Source organism: Phyllopteryx taeniolatus, chromosome 15 (assembly GCF_024500385.1).
Source record: "Phyllopteryx taeniolatus isolate TA_2022b chromosome 15, UOR_Ptae_1.2, whole genome shotgun sequence".
Taxonomy (NCBI): domain Eukaryota; kingdom Metazoa; phylum Chordata; class Actinopteri; order Syngnathiformes; family Syngnathidae; genus Phyllopteryx; species Phyllopteryx taeniolatus.
This window is the reverse complement of record NC_084516.1, coordinates 15,610,045-15,635,226: the sequence shown is the minus strand read 5'-3', so window position 1 is coordinate 15,635,226 and position 25,182 is coordinate 15,610,045. Positions and strand designations below refer to the sequence as shown.

General features: G+C 42.0%; 1 protein-coding gene across 9 annotated transcripts in view; it reads left to right on the top strand.

The window, feature by feature from the left end:
* The first annotated feature begins 7,119 nt into the window (after positions 1–7,119).
* Positions 7,120–25,182, top strand: part of sema4d (sema domain, immunoglobulin domain (Ig), transmembrane domain (TM) and short cytoplasmic domain, (semaphorin) 4D) — a 69,132-nt gene continuing 51,069 nt past the window's right edge. For 3 of the 9 annotated variants that reach the window (XM_061800084.1, XM_061800086.1, XM_061800088.1), the window contains exons 1-2: positions 16,488–16,657; positions 23,635–23,749. In XM_061800084.1, the coding sequence (XP_061656068.1) occupies positions 23,712–23,749 (38 nt within the window). In that variant the 5' untranslated portion in view covers positions 16,488–16,657; positions 23,635–23,711. Of the gene's footprint in view, positions 7,257–16,487; positions 16,658–23,634; positions 23,750–25,182 lie in introns of those variants that run through there. The other 6 variants (XM_061800085.1, XM_061800087.1, XM_061800092.1 and 3 more) reach the window with 4 other exon arrangements.

Below are 25,182 nucleotides of genomic sequence, written 5' to 3'. Positions count from 1 at the left end.
TAACGCTTAAGCAAGTAATGCCAAGCCGATAATTTGAGAGTAACATGTATCCAATTTGGTCACTTTAGCATATATTGTGCCCGTTTTTTTAAAACGGATTTTTGGATTATTTTAAATTGATAACATATATAATAGATTATATAAATATATATTTCTAATTATATCCAACCTGGTCACTCCAAGATATATTGAAAAATACGTATTATACGCATATCTGCAACACAGACAAAATAAAAAAAGTTTGTCTATACATTACTTGAATCATAATTGCTATTATTACATTAGGCTGTGCTTCCAATATCGTTTAGTAAGAAGAATGCATTTAAGTAATGCATTATTATTTGACGTAACATGTAAAATGCCTGCTGAAATAAAGTTTTGAGGGAAAAAAAAGCCATTCCTCAGACATTGTGGAAACGAAAACAAAAATTAAGTAAGCCACCACTAGAGAGTGCAGTCGACCACCTTATGAGAGAAAGCTTGCTACCTTGCCTTCTCTTGTTTTTCCTTTGACCTACCTCAGTCACTGTAGATTTCCAGTGAGGAAAATAACACCTAATCCCCACGTGCTCGCTTATTTAGCCATTCAACACAACCAACATATCAATTTTGATTTAAAAAAAAAAAAAATGGTTCTTTTAACGTGACATGCTTTATATTTGTTATTTACCACTAGATGGTGCTGGTCTGTCAACATTGTCACTTGAAGCCGGAACAATACCTTGTGATTTCCGCCAATTATGACACCATTATGGGTTGTCCGATAGAAAGAGAAGCAAAGGTACTACAAAGAAAAGCAAAATCAAATGTATTTATATATCGCATTTCATACACAAGGTAACTTAATGTGCTTTAAAGACAAAGAAAACAAAAACTGCTAAAAAAACAAAACAAAAACATTTAAAACAGAGAAAAATAAAAATACAATAAAAACAGCGTACAGTGCAAGAAAGATAATTTAAAAAGCACGAGCAAAAATAAGATTTTTTAACCTGGACTTCAAAACATTCACACTTGGGGCTGACGTCACTTCTGTTGGCGACTTATTCAATTTGTGTGCAGCATAAGAACTAAATGCTGCTTCACCATGTTTGCTATTGACTATTTGACCTGAGTCTTTAGATCTCAGAACCCTGGGTTTACATACCATTCGCATTTCTTTCATGTATTCAGGACCTAAACCATTTCGGGATTTATAGACCAGTACCAGAACTTTAAAATTTATTCTAAATCTGACTGGGAGCCAGTGTAGAGACTTTAGAATTGGAGTAATATGTTCTGACTTATCTGTTCTGGTCAGAACACATATATCTGCTCTTTTTAGGGAGTCCTGTCAGAAGACCATTACAATAGTCAAGTCTACTTGAGATAATAGCATGAATGAGCTTCTGCTGGTCTGCTTGGCACATGCAAGCCTTCACTCTGGATATGTTCTTCAGCTGCTAAAGGTTGATTTGATAAAGACGGACTCCAGGTATTTACTAACAGCATTCCTCTTTTCTTTAGTGCCAAAAACAATGATCTTAATTTTGTTGTGGTTGAATTGAGAAGGTTTTGGCTCATCCAGTTATTTATCTGTTTTAGACAGTGACACAACACCTCAATTGTTCAAGGTCAAGGTTAAGGTGCTTTTATTGTCAATTCTTCAATATGCATAACACATACAGAGGCTTGAAATTACGGTACTCAAGGGCCCGTGCTACAAAGACGGTACAAATAATAACATCAATATAAAAAGCTCAATAAAACTATGGTATATACAGATAAAAAGTATTAATTGAATGTGCAATATCAAAGATCAGGTGACGTGCGCAACATAGTCAAGGTCAGCGAACCAAAGCAAATAAGACATATAAATTAGATGACAAAACCCCAATAATGCTAGAGTGGCTGGTGCGACCCTGAGTCTGGTGTGTGTGTGTGTGTGTGTGCAAGTATGTGGGGAGAGTTTAGATTTCAGGTAGGCAGAGAACAGGTAGAGGGGGCAGAGTGGGCAGAAAATTCAGATTCCTGCCCGCCTGATGAATAAAACTGTCTTTGAGTCGGCTAGTTCTGGCCCGAAGACTCCGCAGTCTCCTGGCAGCAGACTGAAGAGGCTGTGTGACAGATGAGTGGCATCCCCCGCTATGCGGAGGGCTTTGAGGGTGAGGCGATTGCTGTAAATGTCTTGCAGGGAGGGAAGAGAGGTTCCGGTGATCTTCTCAGCTGCCCTCACTATGCGATGGATAGACCTGCGGCAGGATGCGATGCAGGCTCCGTACCACACCGTGATGCAGTTGGTCAGGATGCGCTATATGGTCCATCTGTAGAACGAGCACATGATATAATACTTATAATGAGCCAGAAATATGCAGTGTACATCTGAGAGGGAAGAGCCTCGGGTGAGAACAGAAATATTGCCCTTTGTCAACATATCTTGTGTCCGTTCAACAGGAAGTGTGCATAATAATGATATTTGAGCAGCTCAACAACAGGCTCGGTGAGGTTCGGTTGATGAGAAGAGCTTGGTTGCACATTATCATGACACGATTCAATGATGTTTGTATTGCTTCAGTGCACAGGAAGTGTGGGAAACACCTTTTATAGGGCAATGTTACCAAGCTGCGAGTCAGCAGCCAAAATGGTTCCTGATTTTGAGAGGGTTAGGTAAACTGCAAAATGTCCTCTGTGGTCTTTATCATGAGTTTATGTACAGTATACGTCAATGTTATCGCAATATGTGTTTGGGGGAAATTGATTTTGGTCTCTGGGAGCTGCAGTGTTAGGATAGATTAGTGTTAGCTAACAATGTTTCCAGGGTTAGTTTTCAAAAACTGGCACACACTCAAATGTTCAGCTGAGTTGTCGACGTGGGCGTGCAGGGGGTATTGGTGTGTGGTGATGTCATACAACACACCGCTACAAGAACTGACCAAGTGTAATTCAGCAGCAAGATGATGAAATGCTGCCTCCACGAGTGATAATAAAATGGAATCTCTATGGGTGCTCCCTTTAAGTGTGTGTAAATTGAGCTGTACACTGTAAAACGTCTTATTGTAAAAATTACAGTACTTTACTGGCAGCAGTGATCCTGTAAAATACTAAATTAGTCCATTATCATACTGTCACTTAATATCCAATTAAATACTGTATTTTCTAAGATTACTGAATACAGCAACATAATGGAGTAATTTACAGTATTTTACAGGCTGCTGCCAGTTTGCATGTTCTCCCCGTGCCTGCGTGGCTTTTCTCCGGGTACTCCGGTTTCCTCCCTCATCTCAAAAACATGCATGGTAGGTTAATTGAAGACTCTAAATTGCCCATAGGTATGAATGTGAGTATGACTGATTGTGTTTATATGTGCCCTGCAATCGGCTGGCGACCAGTTCTGGGTGTACCCCGCCTCTCGCCCAAAGAGAGCTGGGATAGTGAGGATAAGCGGTACGGAAAATGAATGAACGAATGTTATTGTTATCCATCCAACTGTTTTCAATTGTGAAAAGTCCTCAGCTGAAAGTCACTGGGATATATTATTATTATTATTATTATTATGACTATTATTATTATTATAAAACTTTTCTTCATATATTAGAATATATTTTTACTATATTTGAATATATTTTTACTCTCGACTTTTGCCATTTGCAACATTCATAAAGTCAGGACAGTCAGCCGTGACCTGTGACCTATGTGTTATAATCTTAACCAGGCAGTGTCCTCTCGAGACTGATGTAGGACCAGCCCCTGCATACCCTTGCCGGGTTGAGAATAATTGCAGTCTGCCTTTGGAGCACGGATACCACCAGCTCGAGACGCTAAATATATCCAACCGGTGTGTCTGAAGAGTTCAGGCATGGAAATCGTATACTTAGACTGTAAATCCACACCTTGCAGCGTGACGCTCCATCCATTGTGCACGGGGGGAATTATTTCTGACTTCCTGCCACTGCGATTAGGAATTTTGAAATGCTCATGGGTCAAACTGTCACCTTTATTAACTGTACAGGGGATTTTTAAAGTAACATTTTATCTGTACATCATAAAACTATTAACCCTTTAGCAGACAAGAGACACAAGCGCTTTGAGAATAATGAGTAAACTGGTAGTCCTTTTTTAAGTATGTAGTTCTTTTTGTCGTTCTTTTGGAATACGTATCATCCAAAAAACAGCACAAAGGCATACAGATCCACCATTCTGCAAGGCCATGCAGCTGAACAGGACAAGTTAAAAAAAAAACGAAGATAGAAGTCAAATGAAATGAAAAAAATCTGAGAAAAAACGAAGATAGAAGTCAAAAGAAAAAAAAAATAAATCTGAGCTCAGCTCAAATTTAACTAAAATTGTAATCATGGAAATTTCCAAAAGCAACTGTAACTTAATTAGACATTTCCTCCCAGTAATGTAACTATATTACAATTACTGGCAGATAAATTTTGTGAATGAAACATGTAATCTTTTTACATGTAATTAGTTACTCACCAACACTGGTTCTAGTAGTTAGCACATTGGCCTTACAGTTCTGAGAATCAAGGTTTGAATCTCAGCTCTGTGTGGAATTTGCATTTTCTGTAGGGTTTTCTTTGGCATCCTTCCACATTTCAAAAACATGCATATTAGGTTAATTGAAAACTCAAAATTGTCTATCGGTGTGAATCTGAATTTGAATGCTTGTTTATCTGTATGTGCCCTGTGATTGAGTGGCGACCAGTCCAAGATATACCCCGCCTCTTGCCCAAAGTCAGCTGATAGGCTCCTTAATGAGGACAAGCGTTATAAAAAAAATGGATGGCTGGACATATACTGTATATTTTATTAACTGACTGCTGTGGAAAAAGGTTAAAACAACAAAGCAAGCTGTGCCCCAAGACCTTTGCACACTAACTGTACGTCTGTATCTTTTAAAAAGTAGCAGTCCGTCTCAAGTTGCAACAAATCATCTGCGCGCTACTGATACTTCAGTGCACATTCCTCGGTCACCTGTTTCCTCTTAGCAGGACGTCAGCGAGTGAGTGAAGACAAAGTCAGCTGCTTTGCAAATTTGTCTTATATCATCTGTCTTTAACCCTCAACTCACCGCCGGACGATAGCAAGGTACACAATTTGTAGTTTTGCTTGAGATGCTCCTTGGAAGCATGTTTTAAGTGTACCATCTGGGTTTGAGGTCACTAAGGTGGTTAAAAAGGTCCTCGGTGGCAAGGTCCCGCGGGTGGATGAGATCCGCCCGGAGTTCCTAAAGGCTCTGGATGTTGTGGGGCTGTCCTGGTTGACACGCCTCTGCAACATCATGTGGACATCGGGCACAGTGCCTCTGGATTGGCTAACCGGGGTGGTGGTCCCCCTTTTTAAGAAGGGGGACTGCAGGATGTGTTCCAACTATAGGGGGATCACATTCCTCAGCCTCCCCGGTAAGGTCTATTCAGGGGTTCGGGAGAGGGGGGTCTGTCTGGAAGTCGATTCTCAGATTCAGGAGGAATCTCTATATCCTCAGAAGTATCCTCGAAGGTGCATGGGAGTTCGCCCAACCAGTCTACATGTGCTTTGTGGACTTGGAGAAGGCGTTCGACGGTGTTCCTCGGGGAGTACTCTGGTGGGTGCTTCGGGAATATGGGGTACCGGACGCCCTAGTAAGGGTTGTTTGCCCCCTGTATGACCGGTGTCAGAGTTTGGGCCGCATTGCCGGCAATAAGTCTAATATGTTTCCAGTGAGAGTTGGACTCCGCCAAGGCTGTCCTTTGTCACTGATTCTGTTCATTATCTTTATGGACAGGATTTCTAGGCGCGGCCGAGGTGCAGTGTCTGCAGTGATGCGTACTCTGGATCGGTCTGTCGTGGTGAAGAAAAAGCTGAGCCAAAAGGCAAAGCTCTCTATTTACCGGTCGATCTACGTTCCTACCCTCACCTATGGTCACGAGCTGTGGGTCAGCGGAACAAGATCGCGGATACAAGCAGCCGAAATGAGTTTCCTCTTCAGGGTGTCTGAGCTCTCCGTTAGAGATAGGGTGAAAAGCTCAGTCATCCTTCTCCTCTGCATCGAAAGGAGCCAGATGAGGTGGCTCAGTTATCTGGTTAGGATGCCCCCCGGACGCCTCCCTGGTGAGGTGTTCCGGGCACGTCCTACCGGAAGGAGGCCTCGGGGACGACCCAGGACACGCCGGAGAACTCTACATCTCCCAGCTGGCTTGGGAACGCCTCGGGATCCGCCCGGAAGAGCTGGACGAAGTGGCTGGGGAGAGGGAAGTCTGGACTTTCCTGCTTAATCTTCTTTCACCGTGACCCGACCTCCTATAAGCGGAAGAAAATGGATGGATGGAGAAGAAGGCCACTCATCACTGTGACCTACTCTGCATTTGTTATAGCATGTCTAAATGGAAAAAAAAGGTGACTAACATCTCATGGCCTCTGTCAATTTTTCCTCATGCGTATGGTGAAAGCGAACAGGAAGTTGGTTGATTTGCGTCTGTCCAATTTTGAATAATTTGTTATTTTATGAGCCACAAAGGAGTCACAGAGGTGGACTTTTTTTTCCCCATCCCTACTATAGAGATGTTTTTGTATTCATGGTGCGCACAGAAAAGGCCCTTTAAGTGACACAAGAGTCATCCTGTCTCCGTTTCGCTCCACTACTCCTTTAAGGAAAATGTTGTGTAACCTTTGACCCACGTATTGGACCCTCTTGCCCCACCTAACCTAGAGTCTCCAGGCCAGGGGGCTTCGGGTATGTCCTTGGGTCTGCTTTCAGATTGTTGGAAGCCACATTATTTGATTGGTTTAGCATGAATTATGAAGGCTGTGTGATGGCGGTTTACAACAGAGGTCATTGGAGTGCGAATGGGTGTTTGTTTGTATGTGCCCTGCGATTGGCTGGCGACCAGTCCAGGGTGTACCCCGCCTCTCGCCCGAAGATTGCTGAGATAGGCTCCAGCACGCCCGCGACCCGCGTGAGGAGAAGCAGTACAGACAACGGATGGATGGATCCTGGACGCAGGATTGAAATTTGTAAATTTAAAGGAATTTGACTGTGACATAAATATCAAAGAAAAGTTTGTGGTCGGCTGGTGGAGTCCCTGCTCCCGCCCTCCTTCCCTCCCCCCTCCCTCCCTTATGAGAGTCGCTCGGAAAGTCGGCCCGCAGCGACACACTTTTTAGAATCAGTCTGGCTGCAGCCATCATGCGGATCCGCTGAGAGGCACATACTCACCCAACTTTGTCACGCCGTTTCTTCCTCCCCGCACCGGGTCGACGAAGAAAGCAGGGGGGAAAACAAGCGTTCCTCGGTGAGTTTAAGTTAATTGAAATTCACTTTATTCTATTTCTTTCTATCTTCCCCCCCCCCCCCCCCCCGTCCCGTGCTAGCTCGCTAGCTAGCCTCTGTTTGGTGCCGCTGCTGTGTCTCGGCACAGTTGTGCACTTGAAGCTCGCCTGCACTTGTTGCTCCCCTACGGAGGAGAGAAAAGTAGACTAGTTGTTATTGTTATCACTTTTCCGGAGGCAGCTCCCTCTTTCGGAGTTAGAAAACACTTGCTTGCATCGTCTCCAAGTCAAAAGTGCGCAGTCTGGACTGTTAAAAATAAAGAGTTACGCCTAGGGAAAATATAGCACGCGGACCATTTACTCCACCCTGGGAGTATGGGAAAAAGGCCATATTAAAAAGAAAAAATAAGTCAACATTTATTTTAAGAAAAATAGTCTTATTTTTCCCCAAAAAGTCATTATATTTTGGGGGGAAAAAAATTGGAAAAGAATTTGTTCAGAGACCTTATTTTCCAAGAAAAGTCACATTGTTTTTATACTTAATTTGTATTATTTCAATAATTATATATCATAATAATTTTTAAAAAATTCTGAGAAAACAGTAGTAATCTTCCATCCATCCATTTTCTGAGCCGCTTCTCCTCACTAGGGTCGCGGGCGTGCTGGAGCCTATCCCAGCTGTCATCGGGCAGGAGGCGGGGTACACCCTGAACTGGTTGCCAGCCAATCGCAGGACACATAGAAACAAACAACCATTCGCACTCACAGTCATGCCTACAGGCAATTTAAAGTCTCCAATTAATGCATGTTTTTGGGATGTGGGAGGAAACCGGAGTGCCCGGAGAAAACCCACGCAGGCACGGGGAGAACATGCAAACTCCACACAGGCGGGGACGGGGATTGAACCCCGCACCTCAGAACTGTGAGGCTGACGCTCTAACCAGTCGGACACCGTGCCGCCAGTAGTAATCTTATGATAGAAAAATATCACACTAAAGATTGAAGTTGTAATTTTGCAAGGGGAAGTTAAGCAAGAATTCTTTGTTAGATGGTTGTATTTTATTATTTGAATTGAAATTCTAAGCTAAGTCCGCCTCAAACAACATAAAAACAGCCACTATAAAGAACACAATCCTACAAAGTATGTTAAAGTGTCACTTCATGTGAATGTATAATTAATAAACCAATATAATATCAAGTCTTAACCATCAGACATTTTCAGACATTCTGGACACCCCCCCCAAAAAAGCCATTCTGGCCCCCCACAGGTCATTGGGAGGTTTCTGCCATTGACGTGCATACATTTAAGGCTGCTCTTTAAACCTCAACAATAGACAGTTTATGGGCTGCAGCCTAGCCCAGCGTGTCAGCTCAGTATACTGTATATGATTGACTGTATATTAGTGGCGTAACAATTCATTCATTTTATCGATGTATCGATTTATATTCCTACGATCCCACTGGATCGATCTGTGCTCAGGAAGTTAGCCTTCTGGATGTAAATAGACCCTGAACCGGTCGCCAGCCAATAGCAGGGCACATAGAAACAAACAAGCATTTGCGCTCACATTCACACCTATGGGCAATTTAGAGTCTTCAATCAACCTACCACGCATGTTTTTGGGATATGAGAGGAAACCGGAGTGCCCGGAGAAAACCCACCCAGGCACGGGGAGAACATGCAAACTTCACAGTCTTTGATGAGGCTGATGACTGTGGTGTCGTCTGCATACTTAAGGAGTTTGAAAGCTGGGTGCGTTGAGGTGCAGTTGTTCGTGTAGAGAGAGAAGAGCAGCGGAGAGAGGACACATCCTTGGGGTGCCCCGATGCTGATAGTTCGTGTGGATGAGGGGTAGCCTGCCCTTGGCGTGACGCAGGAGCCAATCATGTTTCAGTGGGAATCCAAGGGTACGTTTGGATATTCAATCTGACGCTCCCACTGTGCTCTGAGGGTACGTTCGGAAATGAACTCCGAGCCCGCTCTCTACACTCCGGAACGTTCAGATACTCAGAGCATTGTTGGACTGTGCCGTTTGGTTATTCAGAGTACTCTTGGTGTGACTGACTGTTTTACCGGCAGAACTGACACATTCCATATGACGGACGCACTGACGTACCTCTGCCAATGGCAAACACGCTCGTTCGTAAATTGATGGAAAAAGGAGCATGCTCTGCCTCTCTGAACACTGCTCTCTGATTGATTGAGCATCAGATTGACGTACCCCTAAAAACCCAATAGAAACGATCGCTTAAAGTCTGCAAAAGAGCAGGGGTGTGGTGTAGTTTGAGTGCAATGCAGCTGCAGCCGGTCAGCCTGAGGCCCTAATTGTTTCACCTGCCTGTGTTTGCAGCTGTGTGGACTATGAAGGGATGGGGGGGGGGGGGGGGGGAGCAGTTTTGGGGGTCATACAAGCCCACTTTGGCCCCACCTTTTCTCCTCGAGCCTGGCTGCCTGGAGCACTGCATCCCCTAGAGTCCTCTTGACTAAGATTTCAGCCAAGCCAAGTCATTCTTCCACACCATTAAATTGATTTCCACTGGTTTTTGCCTGCACCGCATCTGGCACAGGGCGGTCAGTCAGGCCTTGTCAATATGATGGACTGCCCATCTAGTCATGTGACATCCGGGCCACTCAGAATCATCTGTGTGCTCTTTCACCAGCATACAAATCATTAAACAGCTGGCCTGGCAGTTGAGACTGTTATGCTGCTTGCGCTGACTTTGCCTTGGGTTAGAGGTTGTGTTTGTGTGTTGTGAGTTTTTCATCGTGTCTTTTTGAAAGGTTATGAAATGCCAGTGAGTGGCATATTGCTTCTATTTGTGCTTCAGGCACTGATTTCCCCACCCCCTTAACAGTTTTGTTTCCTGCAGCTAAAACTAATTAGGTGACAGACTCGCTTGTTTTAAAAATACTGAAGAGTGTCAATACCCTGAGATTGTACAATTCAGAATGCAGCAAAAATTGTGGGAAAGACTATGCCTCTAAATCTGGGAGTTTGAACCGCTGCCACGTATGAGGTTATAGGATCTCACAGTAGTAAATGCAGTGATGCAGCGAACTGAAAAGTCTTGACTGAAACTGAAAACCGAAGATGAGGAACCCAAGGCTGAAAACTGAAAGCCAAAACACCAAAAGAAACTATTCATCAATCAATCAAACTTTATTTCTCAGCGCTTTTCATCCAAAAAAATGCAACACAAAATGCTTTACATTAATTAAAATAAATAAAACCTGCCAATTGTTAGTAAAATTGCATTTATGGCTATGAAGGCAGAGCTGCCAACCTATAGAAATTCGATTCCAGAAAAGGTCTTCTGAATTTCTGTATTTTTAAAATTAATTCATGTCAAGGACATTACCATGGGAGAGTTATTGCATTATATTATGTAATAGGATAAAAACACTTTTCATTTGCACAACATAATCATTATAATTGTAATTAGTAAATCATGGCTTCAATATTTAATATATTTATTGAATTAACCTTGTAATGGCAGATGCGTTTGCAGCCAAATATCTTCTCTTGGATGCCATTTTTGTATTTCCTTGTATCCACAATTGCTGATGATAAGATACAAATTTCCCCATTGTGGGACTAATAAAGGTTATATTATAAATATTATATTAATGTACTTTTAACTATATCTGCGCATTTTCTCAAGTGACGTAACAGCGGTGACGTACTAATTCATTCACGGTTTTCCGTCCCTGTGTGGCTGTCTCACATCGTGTATTACAGTATTTTCCTACATACAGTAGAGACTTATTAATTTGCTTGCTGTTTTGCTCTTCATTCGTTAATCTCCACTATAACGCAGTTCCAGCCAGACCTATGTGACAAGTGTACTGTGGAACCCAATCACTTATTTTGTTGTTTTGTGACTTCATGTCACGATAACTTCCAAATTGGCATGGCATTCCCATCTTTCCCCTGTTAATTAGTCCTCGTCTGCCCATCGTGATGATACTTGTCAGAAGTGTAGCTTTTTCGCTGCCATGGAGGCGATGATTAGTGGCACATGCTGAGTTGACATCGGACGTGAAGCAAATTTGTCTTGGGTCGGCATCATAGGTAGCTGGGGTGGTGCATAATAGCGTGCAACAAGCATTCCTCCTTAGTTCCAGAACAGCGGAAAGCAGTGAGGTTTGGTGACTGTTCAATGTAGACACGCAGTTTTTTTCCCCCCAATTAATTTTTTTACAATATAGTGTACAAGACTGCAGGCTCGCCACGTTTTTTGCTACCATCAAAACAGCACACAATTTTGGTGCATCATAAGTATTGAATAGTTAACTTTTTACTTTAGATTAATATATATATATATATATATATATTTTAACCAAAACTCAATTTGTGGCATGGCAGTGGTAAGACTCCAGCGTTGTAAACATCAAAATTTATTAGCTCATCAATTAAAACAATTAGAAGACACTGTGAGGTTTTCCTCGAATGCATTTAGTTAAAAACTTTGGTAGAAGATTCCAGCGCCACCTTGCGTGTTATCGCTTATCTTAACCACTATATTTCCAAAACTCATAAATGTAAATGTTAGCAGAACAATTAAAACCTCTACAAGCTAGTTGTCGTATATAAAAATCTGTCTCTTAAATTTTGTTTTGTTTTGATTATTACTCTCTGAGGGCGGCACGGTGAAAGACTGGTTAGCACATTTGGCTCACAGTTCTGAGGACCGGGGTTCAAATCCCGGCCGCGCCTGTGTGGATTTTGCATGTTCTCCCCGTGCCTGCGTGGGTTTCCTCCGGGTTCTCCGGTTTCCTCCCACATCCCAAAAAACTTGCATTAATTGGTGACTCTAAATTGCCCGTGACTGTGAGTGCGAATGGTTGTTTGTTTGTATGTGCCCTGCAGTAACACGTGGCGTGAGGGTTGGGCGATCTGGTGAAAACTGATCACTATAAATTTTTTGATATTGTCTGATCAAATTTTTTTTATAATTACAAAAACAAACAAATAGCCAGTTTTAAAGCAGCTATACCACAGGTGTCAAACTCAAGGCCCGGGGGCCAGATCCGACCCGTCACATGATTTTATGTGGCCCCCGAAAGGCAAATCATGTGTGTCAACTTCCATAATTCTTGTTCAAATCTGTACCAAGATTTCAAATTGTCATATTTCGTAAATAACATTGAGATATTGCAAGCATTTTTGTGTTACCAAATATGAACAATAGTTGAAAAACCCATTACCCTTGATTTCTGATTCCAAAACTAGTTTACACATTTTTGATGTAATAATATGATGAGGTGATTCGGCTGTTAGGCTGTTACAGCCGAACAGGACAACAAAAAAAAATGATGAGGTGATTAAAGATTTTTATGGTTTCACAGTCATAACGGCCCTCTGAGGGAAACCGTAACTACAATGTGGCCCGCGACAAAAAATTGTTTGACACCCCTGATCTATACTGAAAACTAAAGAAGTTAGAGAGTAAGGCAACATTTTATTAATGCCTTTTGTTAACAACCCAGAGTCAACATAGTCAGTATATAAAACTGTAACCCCAACATTTGACGCGGAGATCCCCAAATCATTGGTCCCCCTGCCCCCATCTCATTAGCAAGGCTTTTACTCTCAGGGCACGTTTACACGACAATGACAGAGTAAAAACGACACTTTTTTGGGGGGTTTTCAAAGGTTTTCCCATATGGAAGACAATAGCTCATTTTGCACAACCTGTTCAAGCCTTTTTCAGGGTTGATATTAGGGTTGGGTGATTATTCTGATAGAAATGATCATGTTATGTGCAGTTGGCACCACGTTGGAGTCCGAGCAGGACGCCCAAAAATGCTTGTTAGTGGTACATCCCCGCTTATTCAAGAATTTTGGGGGGTTTTAAAAAGTCAAGTTGAATGCTCTTGTGGGCTGTGTAGGACCAATAGACCTTTGTTTTCACACATTTTTCAAAAACTTCCAATTTTCTAATGTTGCTTTCAGGCTCCCAGGCTCCAAACAGATTTGTAAAGGAATGGACTAAAACGACAGTTTTTATCTGCTTTCACTCAAACAGCCCATTGGTCGCTAAACATCTGGACTTGGATTTAATCTCCACCAGGGTTTTCCAACGTGAGGAGTTTGACGTACGACTTGCACCCACCCTCATTGTTCTAGCTCCGGAGGTTTGGGTCAGGGGGCAACCTCTGGTCCGCTGATATTGAGGTGTGCAGTGCTGTGTTGTCTCCACACAGCAGACATTTAGACCCACCCCCTACCCAACAACACATACTCTGCAGCCACAGCAATGCCATACTTCTTGCTACCCCCAGGCTGCAATCATTTGCTATTGGCAGGGAGGGTCAACATCTGCCTCCATAGCACAAGCAGACATGCCTGGAAAGACATTTGGTGTGTGTGTGTGTGCGCGCGTGCATGCGTTACTGTCCATGGGTAATGCATTACTGCATTCCAAAGATGTTTTAGCAAACCATGAAGCTTCAGAATAAATTGATAACAAGGATGTATTTGAAGAAGACTGAAGCCTCTTTCACATGGAGATCCTGCCAAGTTAATGCATCATAGCTGTAACAGAAAACCTGGCTCCTATCGAAAAGTCCTTTTTACAGAAAACTCATTAAAAGTGGGATAGCACCACAACAGCATTCAGATAATTTTATGGCTGGTGTGGCATATAAAATAGTTGTTGGATAGTGACAATTTTTTATGTAGAGTATTGAGAAATATATTTACACACAGGCACCATCCCACCTTTCTTACGGCTCTGATCCCACCTCAGATGGCTGAAAATTGCTGTTTCTGCTTTATCTCATCCATATTTTGGTGTCAATTTACACAGAATGGAAAGACGGAAAGTGGTGGAAAAAAATGGCGGCTTCTACTGGCAGTGTAAAAGGGCTTGACCAATAGCTCAGCTCATACAGTCATGGAAAAAAAATTTCTGCACCGTTCTTGTTTCTTCAGTTTCTTGTTCATTTTCAGTACCTATTAGGCTACAACTAAAGGTTCATTTTTTGGGGGAAAAATATAATGATGACAACAAAAATAGCTCGTAAGAGTTTAATTTAAGGACTGATTTCTTGCCATTTTCCATGTTTTTCTTAATATCACCAAAGTCACTGGGAATACAATTAAGCTTAAGCATGTCAAATAGGACAAAAGTGTTTATTGTTTATTGAAGCATCCGTCTATTTTCTATATCGCTTCTCCTCAGGGTCATGGGTGAGTTGGAGCCCTTTGGGTGATTGGTGGGGTAGACCTGGAGTGGTTGCCTGTCAATCGCAGGGCACATCTAGACAAACAACCATTTAAATTTTCACATCCGAAAAAGTAACAGAAAGTAACCATTCACATGCACATTCACACTAATGGACAATTTAGTCTTCATTGACTCTAGCATGCATGTTTTTGGAATGTGGGAGGGGGCTGGAGTACCCAAAGAAAACCCATGCAAGCACAGGGATAATGTGTGTACTCCATACAGGAAGGCCTTAGCCAGATTCGAACCCAGAACCTCTTCACTGTGAGGGAGAGCATTGCTAACCACGAGTAGCCCACTGTGCTGCCCAATGCCCATTTTAGCACGACTGTTGACTGAGGCAGTTTGAACAACATGGTGACAGCTGTGGGAACTTGAGCTCTACATCCACACTCATCTTCGCTATCCCACAACGCCTTTGTAAACAGGAGTTCAGAACATTCAGACCTTCAAATTCCCCCAATTTGTACCACAAATCATACCTTAGTATCTAAAAACAGTTGTTTTCACAGGCTAGTGCTTTGGAAGTGCAATCAGAGACTAAAGATTCCCAGGCCTCGCTCACGACATGACTGTGTGCAGTACAAAGTTTCCGATGCATTGCCGCTGACAGCCAACATGGCTTTTTTTTCTTTCTTTTTTTTAAATAAAGGTTCCCTGCATTTAGTGTTTCCGAGGGCACGGCGCTGAAAGGGAATGGCAGCAGGAAGGTGGTCCGCATACAGTACATTCTGTTTGTTGTTGTTGTCGTGTTCCTCCTCCTATCGCTTCCATCTGTATGCATGGTAACATTGACTTTTAAAGGTGGCAAATTTTAATGTTCTTCCTGAAACGGTTTAGTATTATTTAAACCATAGCATTTTAAAATCGTTAGTATTACCATTTCAATTATCATTAATACCGTATTTAGCGTAATGTGTTGTGTAGTGTGCAACTCTTTTTCCAATCAGAATCAAAATCCGCTTTGTTGGCCAAGTATGTTACTAGACACATAAGGAATTTGTCTCCTAAGGAAGTTGGAGCCATTTTAGTATAACAACAAACAGCCCCTATGACGACATATACATTTCGGACATAAAAAACACATGTGGAGAGTCATTGAGGAATCAAAGTGTACCACGAATGTGGTGATACTGAAATCATGGCAATTGTGAAAATGATGCAGTCCTCAAGCAATTTCAAGCAGTTTAAAGTGACTAATAGGGCAATTATCTGGTACAGAGACGTTTGTGCAAATGGTACAGAGTTCTCTAACACATGGCCAGTGGTAATCAACAACAGTATGCAAATAGTGCAGCGTGATAAAAAAGTGAGTGTAAAAAAAAAACCAAAACCAAACAAACAAAGCTTTTACATTGTTGTTGAAGAATGACTCCCTCACAGATGCAGTTAGATTGGGAGAAGTTCACCCCTCCACATTCAGACGGCAAGGCAGCCGCTGGCTGGCTGACTGACTGATCGACTGTGTGCATGTTGTACGGTACGTCAATGATTAAAAAAGGTAGATTCACGGATATACAACGGTCGGTGTGTTGTGTCCACTCATTCCTGCATTGGAGGGAAATGATGAATTAACCCTAAATGCAGCTATCCCTGACTTCAGCCCTCGAGTACTACAGAGATCAGTCTGAAGCCTTTTTCCTTTTAAAGCTTGAATATAGCCAACTTAAATTGAGGAGTTTGAACTTTGAGAATATTGCCAGCTCTAAAATGCAGCTTGAAATCATATTCTTATATCTTGTATCCCAACTCTAGAAAAACACTTCTAGGCCATAAATGTAAAACAATCAAATGAAAAAACACAACGCACTGCTAGTTCTCTAACTAAAAACTGGCCAAACTGTTAAACGGCAGGCCCCTGCGCTGTCGTTTGAGTACTCAAGGAGAAAAGAAAGCGACCCCGTCACAATAGACACACTCCCATATGCCCCCTCCCCCGTCCCTCACTTGCTTCCTCCTCCTCCTCCTCGAGTCGATTGGCTGCATCGAGGTTTTCCAGAGACGAGACCACTCTTGCACAGTAGCAGATGAGCGTCGTCCCTGCCCGCCCTTTTTACATGGCAGACGACGGAGAGTGGTGTGGGTGGAGGTGGCAGATCAAAATTGTTCCATTTCCATCCTCTGTCATGCACCAATGTGACCGAGCAGAAAATTCTCTCCACCTGCAGAATCTTCCCCCGCACTTCTCATGGTAAGACTGTCGTGGTGTTATTGCTACAGAAATCACATTTTATGCTATGGAGACTTGCTTGCGTGCTATTTTTACTTCCCCCTGCGAGGTGAATTATTCAGTATTGTGGTGGATTGCACTTTCTGGGAATGTGTAGGACTTTTTGTTGTGTGGGAGGGGTACCCTCATCGGTGACTAATGGATGATTCGATAAGATTGGAGCTTCTGGATAGTCATTTCCGTCTAAAAATCACCAACTTGGATCGGTAGTTATTTGACATTTTCTGTGTACTCCACATTTTTTAAAATGTTCAGTACTGCTAATCCTGTTTGGGTCACTGCAGGTTGATAGGCTAGGATGCTAGCTGCACTAAAGTCAGCCATGTGAACCAGGAATAAGCATGTTTCCTTGATTGACAACTTAATCGATTCGGTGATATGTTTTCAATATGTACTTTTTTAAAGCGATGGTAGGAACGGAATGTTCTGAACTTCTGTCTCCACACCAGTGTTGTATTGAACATGGTAATCTTGCCTGCAAGAGTTATACCATTGGATGGATGGTCAACTTTCTTTAGCTGAGATCTTTTTGGTCTTCTTTAGACCACAAACCCGTTGAGTGAATCAACAGCACTGTCATTCACTCAATTTTGTCTAAATTGCTACAAGATGCGATTAATTGCAAACACACAATTGACTTAATTCTTCGCAATGAATTAATCGATTTTTTTTCAAAACATACAACTATTTTCTCAACATTGTGACATTTTTCTCAGACTGTTGCTACCTTTTTATGAGCAAAATATAACTGGGGGGAGTATGTTTACATAATGTTGTATCATTCATGATTTCCATTGTGGTTGTCTGGGACCCTACATTTCTAGCTGTAAGTCGGTTGTATTGAAATGTATGTTATTATTATTTTTTTATCATAAACGTGCTCAGAGGGTCAACGGTCCCCTCCATTTGATATTTTTTGTAAATAGCTTGAAACCTGTGGGCGATATCTGCAGTAGGTTAAGTAGTTAGTATCAAAGAAGTTATCGATGACCATATTTGGCTCAGTGTGGTGCTGTCTTTTCAAGGTCCTGTATTTTGCCAAACCAACTTTTTCTGGTATTTGGGATGCAATATTCTCTCTATGGTAAACGTGAAATATGAATTAAAATCGTCCACACATTCCTGAGTTCCAGACGTTTTTCTGCCGAGTGGCCAGAAATCAGGTCATTCGAATTTCTAGAGCTTATCTACAGTGGTGTGAAAAAGTGTTTGCCCCCTTCTTGATTTCAAATGTTTTTTGCATGTTTGTCACACTTAAATGTTTCCCATCATTAAGCAAATTTAAATATTAGTCAAAGACAACACAAGTAAACACAAAATACCTAAACCTAATAACTAGTTGGGCCACCCTTAGCAGCAACAACTGTAATCAAGCGTTTGCGATAACTTGCAATGAGTCTCTTACAGCGCTGTGGAGGAATTTCAGCCCACTCAGAATTGTTGTAATTCAGTCACATTGGAGGGTTTTCGAGAATGAACCGCCTTTTTAAGGTCAGCCTGGACCCAACCCATCTCAATAGGATTCAGATCAGGACTTTGACTAGCCCACTCCAAAGTCTTCAGCCATTCAGAGGTGGACTTGCTGGTCTGTTTTGGATCATTGTCCTGCTGCAGAACTCAAGTTTGTTTTAGCTTAAAGTCACAAACTGTGTCAAACATTAGCTGTCAGGGGGGGCCTTTCTGGACACTCGTATGACAAAACCAAGGTGTTTTCAAGTCCAAGTTAGAGAGTTACTCTATGGATGGTCTAAATAGCCAAAATTTACCTTTAAGGTTCACATTTGTGGTCAGTGCACATGACCTTTTAAACACCACCTTCAAACCCATTGTGGTTTGTGTCAGTATTTTGAGTTTTTCTTTTCTGTGTAGCCTGGAACACGTCATCTATATCACGCCGGTGCGGCCTGACAAACAAAGAAACAAAGAAAAACATGGTCAATGTACTGTATGTCTCAGTGTAGAAAGTAGAGTTTCTCTGGAGGTAATCATCAGAGTGTGTTTACGTTTTCCTCGTAAAAACATCAGGTTGAGAGACCAGAGGATTTGGAACTAAAGCTTTGGAACTAATAAAAGTCATTGAATGCCAGGTTAAAGAGCTGTTCCTTGTCTAAAAGCATCAGCATCAAATGCAACGGAACATCAGAGCAGACACAAAATTTTTGCATGATTTATAGACCGTTGCAGAGACTGCCTTTTGTAAGGCCTGATGGTCTTGGGTGGGGCCCCTCGGACTGTCCGTCCAGTCGTAGCCATTATTGACCAGAAGAAAAACCTTTTTAGTTTGGGTAATCTGTTTTGGATTATGTATTTACTATCCATTTAACAGAATGTTGTAAAACATGACTACAAAAAAATCTACTTTTTAGTGTCCAGTGCTTGAAAAATGTAAAAACGCTTATCTGCTTACAGGGACAGAAATCCCTCTTTGGCGGGTCACAATTTGTGTTACTGCAGCGCACTAACACATGAAATAGTATTAATCTAGGAATCCAATGTGGCTATTTTAATCCCTTAAAGGCAGATAAGATGAAGAGCTAATGCCCGATTATCCTGTCAGGTACAGGATGCATCACATTAAAATATCTTCTTCCAGTAACCTCATAAATCCACTTTATGACAATTTGTAACATAATGAGATTCTTTATCTTCTCTTGCATGTACTGTTAAGTGTGTACATAAACAACTAGTGATAAAGGGTTTTATAATGATTACTGTAACTCCATTGGACACCAGAACTTTGCATTAGACATGTAGTGTATAGCCAGGCCCATAAATATTGGTCCATCGACACAATTCTCATCTTTTTGGCTCTAAACACCACCACAATTGATTTGAAATTGAACAAACAACATGCTTTAACTGCAGACTTTCAGCTTTAATTTTAGGGTATTCACATGAACTTTGTAGGAATTACAACAGTTTGTATATGTCCCTCACACTTTTTAGTGGTTTGGGTGGGGTGCTCACCCCGCACAGTGCAGGCGCAGCTATTACAGGACACCTCTTGCACATGCGAGACGGTGTCAATTCACATGCATGTGTCCGCAGATACTCACCTCTGTGACTTATTCGCTTGGTGCAGGGCTACTCAGTCACTGTGTTAAATAACTCACAACTATGCGAACTTCCTGGGTATCCCCTCGCTTGCGCTATGTTTCAATAGATGTTTAGAATTTACATAGCCACTCCCACCACACTTTCCTCACCAGCTAGTGTCCTGTCATTTGTCTTCTCTTCCTATATTATTTCACTGTCTCTCCCTTCTGCGATTGCCTGGAGACCAGTTCAGGGTGTACCCCGCCTCTCGTCCAAAGATAGCTGGGGTAGGCTCCAGCACGCCTACGACCCTAGTGAGGATAAGTGGTATGGAAGATGGATGGATGAATGTCTCTCCCTTTTGTTTTTTCTGTCACTCACCTTTAAAGCTTTGTTCTGTCCGACTGAAAATTTCCATACATATCCATAAAAATACAAAGAACCACAGTGGCAACTTAAAATCTCCAGTGTTACAGTAAAACTGTTCCGTAATAAAAGGGATACAGATCCTCCTTTCTCCTTGACCTAGCAGCCGAACAGGGATGAATGAATAAATAAATAAATAAAGTGATTAAATATGGGACCAAAAAGTAATGGGACAATTTGTTGCTCAGCTGTTCCATGGCCAGGTGGGGATGTATGGCTGCCAGTAGAATCTGTGTTTTCCTTGTATTTATTGATGTGACTGCTGGCAAGAGGAGCAAGTATGTCTATTTCTTAAGTGTTTCAGGCAATATAATCTGCTCATATTCAGCCAAATGCTTCAAAACCTATTGGACGGTGCGTCACAGAACAGATGGAATATGACCCAAAGCATACTGCGAAAGCAACCAAAAACATTTTAAGGCAAAGAAGTGGAATGTTAGAAAATCATCAAGTCCGTCACCTGACCTGAATCCGATTGAGCATGCATTACACTTGCTGCAGACAAAACTGAAGGGAAAATGCCCCAAGAACAAGCAGGAACTGAAGACAGTTGCAGTAGAACTAGAGGCCTGGCAGAGCATCACCAGGGATGTTTGGTGATGTCTGTGCGTTCCAGACTTCAGGCTGTATTTGTCTGCAAATGATTTGCAACAAATGATTAAAAAGTGAGTTTGAATAACTATTGTTAATTTGTCACATTACTTTTGGTCCCTTGAAAAGTGGGAGGCATATATCCAATCTGTTTTAATTCCTGCACCGTTCACCTGATTTGAATGTAATTGCATTGCATTGCAATTTCATAAATTAATATGAATGCTTCAAATAATACATTCATTACAAAATGAAAATATGAATTTAGCCTTGTCATTCCAACACTGCACAGATAGGGTTGGACGATATGGGGGGGAAATCCTATCACAATATATATTTTTTCATATTAGTCAATATTGATATAGGCTATATCACGATATCGAAACTAATCATTTTTCTCTACCTTAAATATTCCCTGTTACTCTTAACTTTTTGATTTAAATATTTATTTTCTATCAACAGCTGAACATGACACGGAACATTATACAACTGTGTAAGACAAATAAATCATTTATATATTCATAAACATGTATAATCTAACCATGCAAAAGCTTTCAAGTTTTCCAATTCCAATTTAAACCAAGGGAGTTGGGAACAAGGGTCCATTAATTTAATCGTCCACTTGAATCTGTTATTTTCAACTGTGTTTACTGGTAGAATGTCTTTCGCGAAACTAATTGTTTATTGTTTTCGGATGGGTGTGTGTGCATGTGATTCTGTTTCTTGTCAGACTTTACAAAACCAAAATGATTTCACACTGATGAATTTTCGGGGATTTCTTGTCAACGATGTCATCCATTGAGGCTTGGGTTGTGTCTCCCGTCGTTTATCCATCCATCCATTTTCTGAGCCGCTTCTCCTAACAAGGGTCGCGGGCGTGCTGGAGCCTATCCTAGCTATCATCGGGCAGGAGGCAGGGTACACCCTGAACTGGTTGCTAGCCAATCGCAGGTCACGTACAAACAAACAACCATTCGCATTCACATTCACACCTACAGGCAATTTAGAGTCTTCAATTAATGCATGTTTTTGGGATGTGGGAGGAAACTGGAGTGCCCGGAGAGAACATGCAAACTCCACACAGGCGGGGCCGGGGATTGAACCCCGGTCCTCAGAACTGTGAGGCTGACGCTCTAACCAGTCGGCCTCCGTGCTACCCCCGTCGGTTATCGTTTTTTTCAAACTTGCCGATCGGTGATCGGCCCCAAAAATCCTGATCGTGTAAAGCCTTATAAAAATAAAATTGATAAAATCGGTGTAAAGTCTAATATATATATAAGGCTTTACACCAATTTTATCGGGCTGATTGGTATCGGCCGATATTTAGCATTTTATGCTCATCGGCTTTGTCATAATTCGCCGATCCGATCAATGACGTCATTGATCGGCTCCGCAAAAGACATTTACTCCGCGTCGCCGCGTGCACAGTATATTTGAATTTTTTGTTTATTTTTAGGCTTGTCACATGTCTTTTGACGTAGTATTGGAAATATCTGACGGCCAATAGTTATTTAATAAAAAACAAAAAAAAAACAGACAACATGTCTGAGACAGACAACACGTAATGCCCGCATCTAACAATAGGACAAATTGGCTTTTTCACGATTGCACTGTCAGACTACTGAAATAAAATCTTGTATTCCGATACCACCGCATCCCGTTTTTTACGATCTTTGGGCTTTATCTTGTCAACTCAACTCCGACCGGATACACTCGTTACCGTGGTGACGACAACAAGAGTGGATTGCGCCGACTGTATTGTAAAGACAAAATGGGGAAAAATGTGTGTTGGTGGTCACCGGTGCTCAGGACAGGAGAGGACGTTCGTTTAAGGCTTGCTTTGATACATGTTCACATACTTTTAATACGATACGGCTCACAAGCAGGCAATAAAATGTTATCTAGCCTGGCAAGCTAGTGGTACCACGTACGTAAACATGCCGCCCTTCTGTCGAATCATGCTCTAAAGTTTCGGTGTGGGTGAAATAACTTAATTAAAAGTAAAGTAATTTAATCACAGTAAGTTAGCACCCATTATTTCTCTCATGTAATGTTGGTTTGACCTGACTGATTGGAATACACGATCTGACTAGAGCAGTGATTTCCAACCTTTATGGAGCCAAGGAACATATTTTACAATTGAAAAATCTCACGGCACACCAACAAACAAAAATGTCACAAAAAGTGGATACGTTAATTACTGCATTTACTTCCTGGCATCTAATAGAAGACCACGCATTTGTTCTGTCTGTCACTATGCCTCAGTGGCATAAATAGAGGAAAAAAGATACATTATTTATTGTAAATATATTTTTTGGAGCAATTAAGTACATACAGTAAATGTATAAGTATAAACAGTAAAACAGCACCTAAGCAGTGATTTCTGGTACGGTTGCTGGCTAATACGAGGTGTTTTTGTTTTGGTTTTGATGCACCACTTGGCTGTAAAATATTTTTTAATTGCTACTGAATAAAACAGACAGCAATCTTGGCGACATCATTACATCACGTTTTGTTTTAAATTTATTTTTGGTCAGCATTTGCCCCGTGCGTTCTTTGATAGCAATCATACTGTTTGTTCTCTACCTCAAGGGTTAGGACTCTCTGTTTGGCTAGCTGTCTGGCTGGGCGGGGGGTTGCTTCGGTCTCCATGGTAACAGTATCCCACAGAACTCGTCTCGGAGAGAGCAGGTCTCGTTAGGGCAATTGTGAGCCACTGAAGCGTGTCTGCTAAGTTTGAACTCGTCCCCCAGCCTGATTGTCATTTTGTATACTGTATATGAGGAATCACAGTGGATGGAATTTGTTTGGAATTTTAAGCTTGATAAGGCAATTCTTGCTCTCAACTTACGGTTCTTTTTTTCTGCTTTTTTTTTTCTTGGCAGATTGGTGTTCTGAGAGTTGCGGGCTTCATCTTCAACCTGTTTTAACCGTGCAAGGGGCGAAGTGAACAGACGTTTTAATGAACCACTACACGCTAGCTGACGCCATGACCGATAAGTAAGTAGTGTGTGTGTGTCCTCCTCATGCAAGTGTCTAGTTGTAATCTCCCTGGCTTGTTTATTCAGCGTGAAAGTAAGACGTCCATGCAGTGTTGCTGCCGCGTCTCAAGCAATAACACTCCACTCACTCTTCTTCTTCTTCTTCTTCTTCGTCGTCTTCTATCTCTGGCAAGTGTTGTTTGAGTGTTCAAGTGAACCACCAGAGGGGTACTTGGGGTGAGGGAGTTCATAACACAGAGGAATAAGTGTTTATGCTTGTGTGTATATGTGTGTGTGTGTGGGCGGGGTGAGAGGGAGGGAGGGCTTTAAAGACTTTTTGCCCCCCCCCCCCCCCCTGAAGTTGTATGACATTTGCACAGAGGCTGATTTGCATTTCTTCTGACAAAACGGCAAGCTGAAGGCCTTGTTACAATGTTATTTTGTAATGCTCTCTTTAAAAAAAAAAATACAAAATTTTCACGTGGAGTTGGAGAATTCGGGCGCTGTAAACAATCACAATCTGTCATCAGCGCTCATAATAGATAAAATAAGTGGCAGAGGCCGGTCACCTGATAGGGATCTTCGCAGACAACAAGGGTGCCCCTATTATGAGGCGGCCTCAGGAACACCAAGGCAACCTCTTTCTCACAATGTGAACTTAAAGGAGGCGGCAAGTTGCCCTAGTGGTTGGCATGCCTGCTACATAACTGTGAGGTTTGTGTCTCGAATCTCGAGTCAGGCCCTGCTGTAGGGATTTTGCATGTAATCCCTCACTTGCGGGAAGAACATGCAACCACAAAATGCATCCCAAACGACTCTTACCAAAAATGCAAATCTATCTTTTTAAAACTGTCACCGTGCGTTGCCTGTTTGTTTTAAAATGTGTTTTTTTTTTTTTGTATATTTCTGAATGCTGTGTAAATGTTATCTCTTCTGATGATGATTGGGTTGAGTCATTTGTCAACTTTCTCTCCATCTGTCATGTTCTGATCAGCTTGTAACGATGGGTAACAAGGGAAAATCCACATTGTTCTAAAATCTCTCATGTCAATAAAATACCACATTGGTATTCTACATTTAAATCAACATACCGGTAATCCTAACTTTGTTTTATATAGCTATCTGAATTTGAATGAACAAGATGGACGACTGGTTAGCACATCTGCCTCACAGTTCTGAGGACCTGGGTTCAATTCCGGCCTTGCCTGTGTGGAGTTTGCATGTTCTCCCCGTGCCTGCGTTGGTTTTCTCCGGGTACTCTGGTTTCCTCCCACATCCCCAAAACATGCACGGTAGGTTAATTAAAGACTCTAAATTGCCTGTAGGTCTGAATGTGAGTGTGATTTGTTGTTTGTTTATGTGACCAGTTCAGGGTGTACCCCGCCTCTCGCCCGAAGATAGCTGAGATAGGCTCCAGCAAGCCCGCAACCCTATTGAGGATAAGCGTTTCGG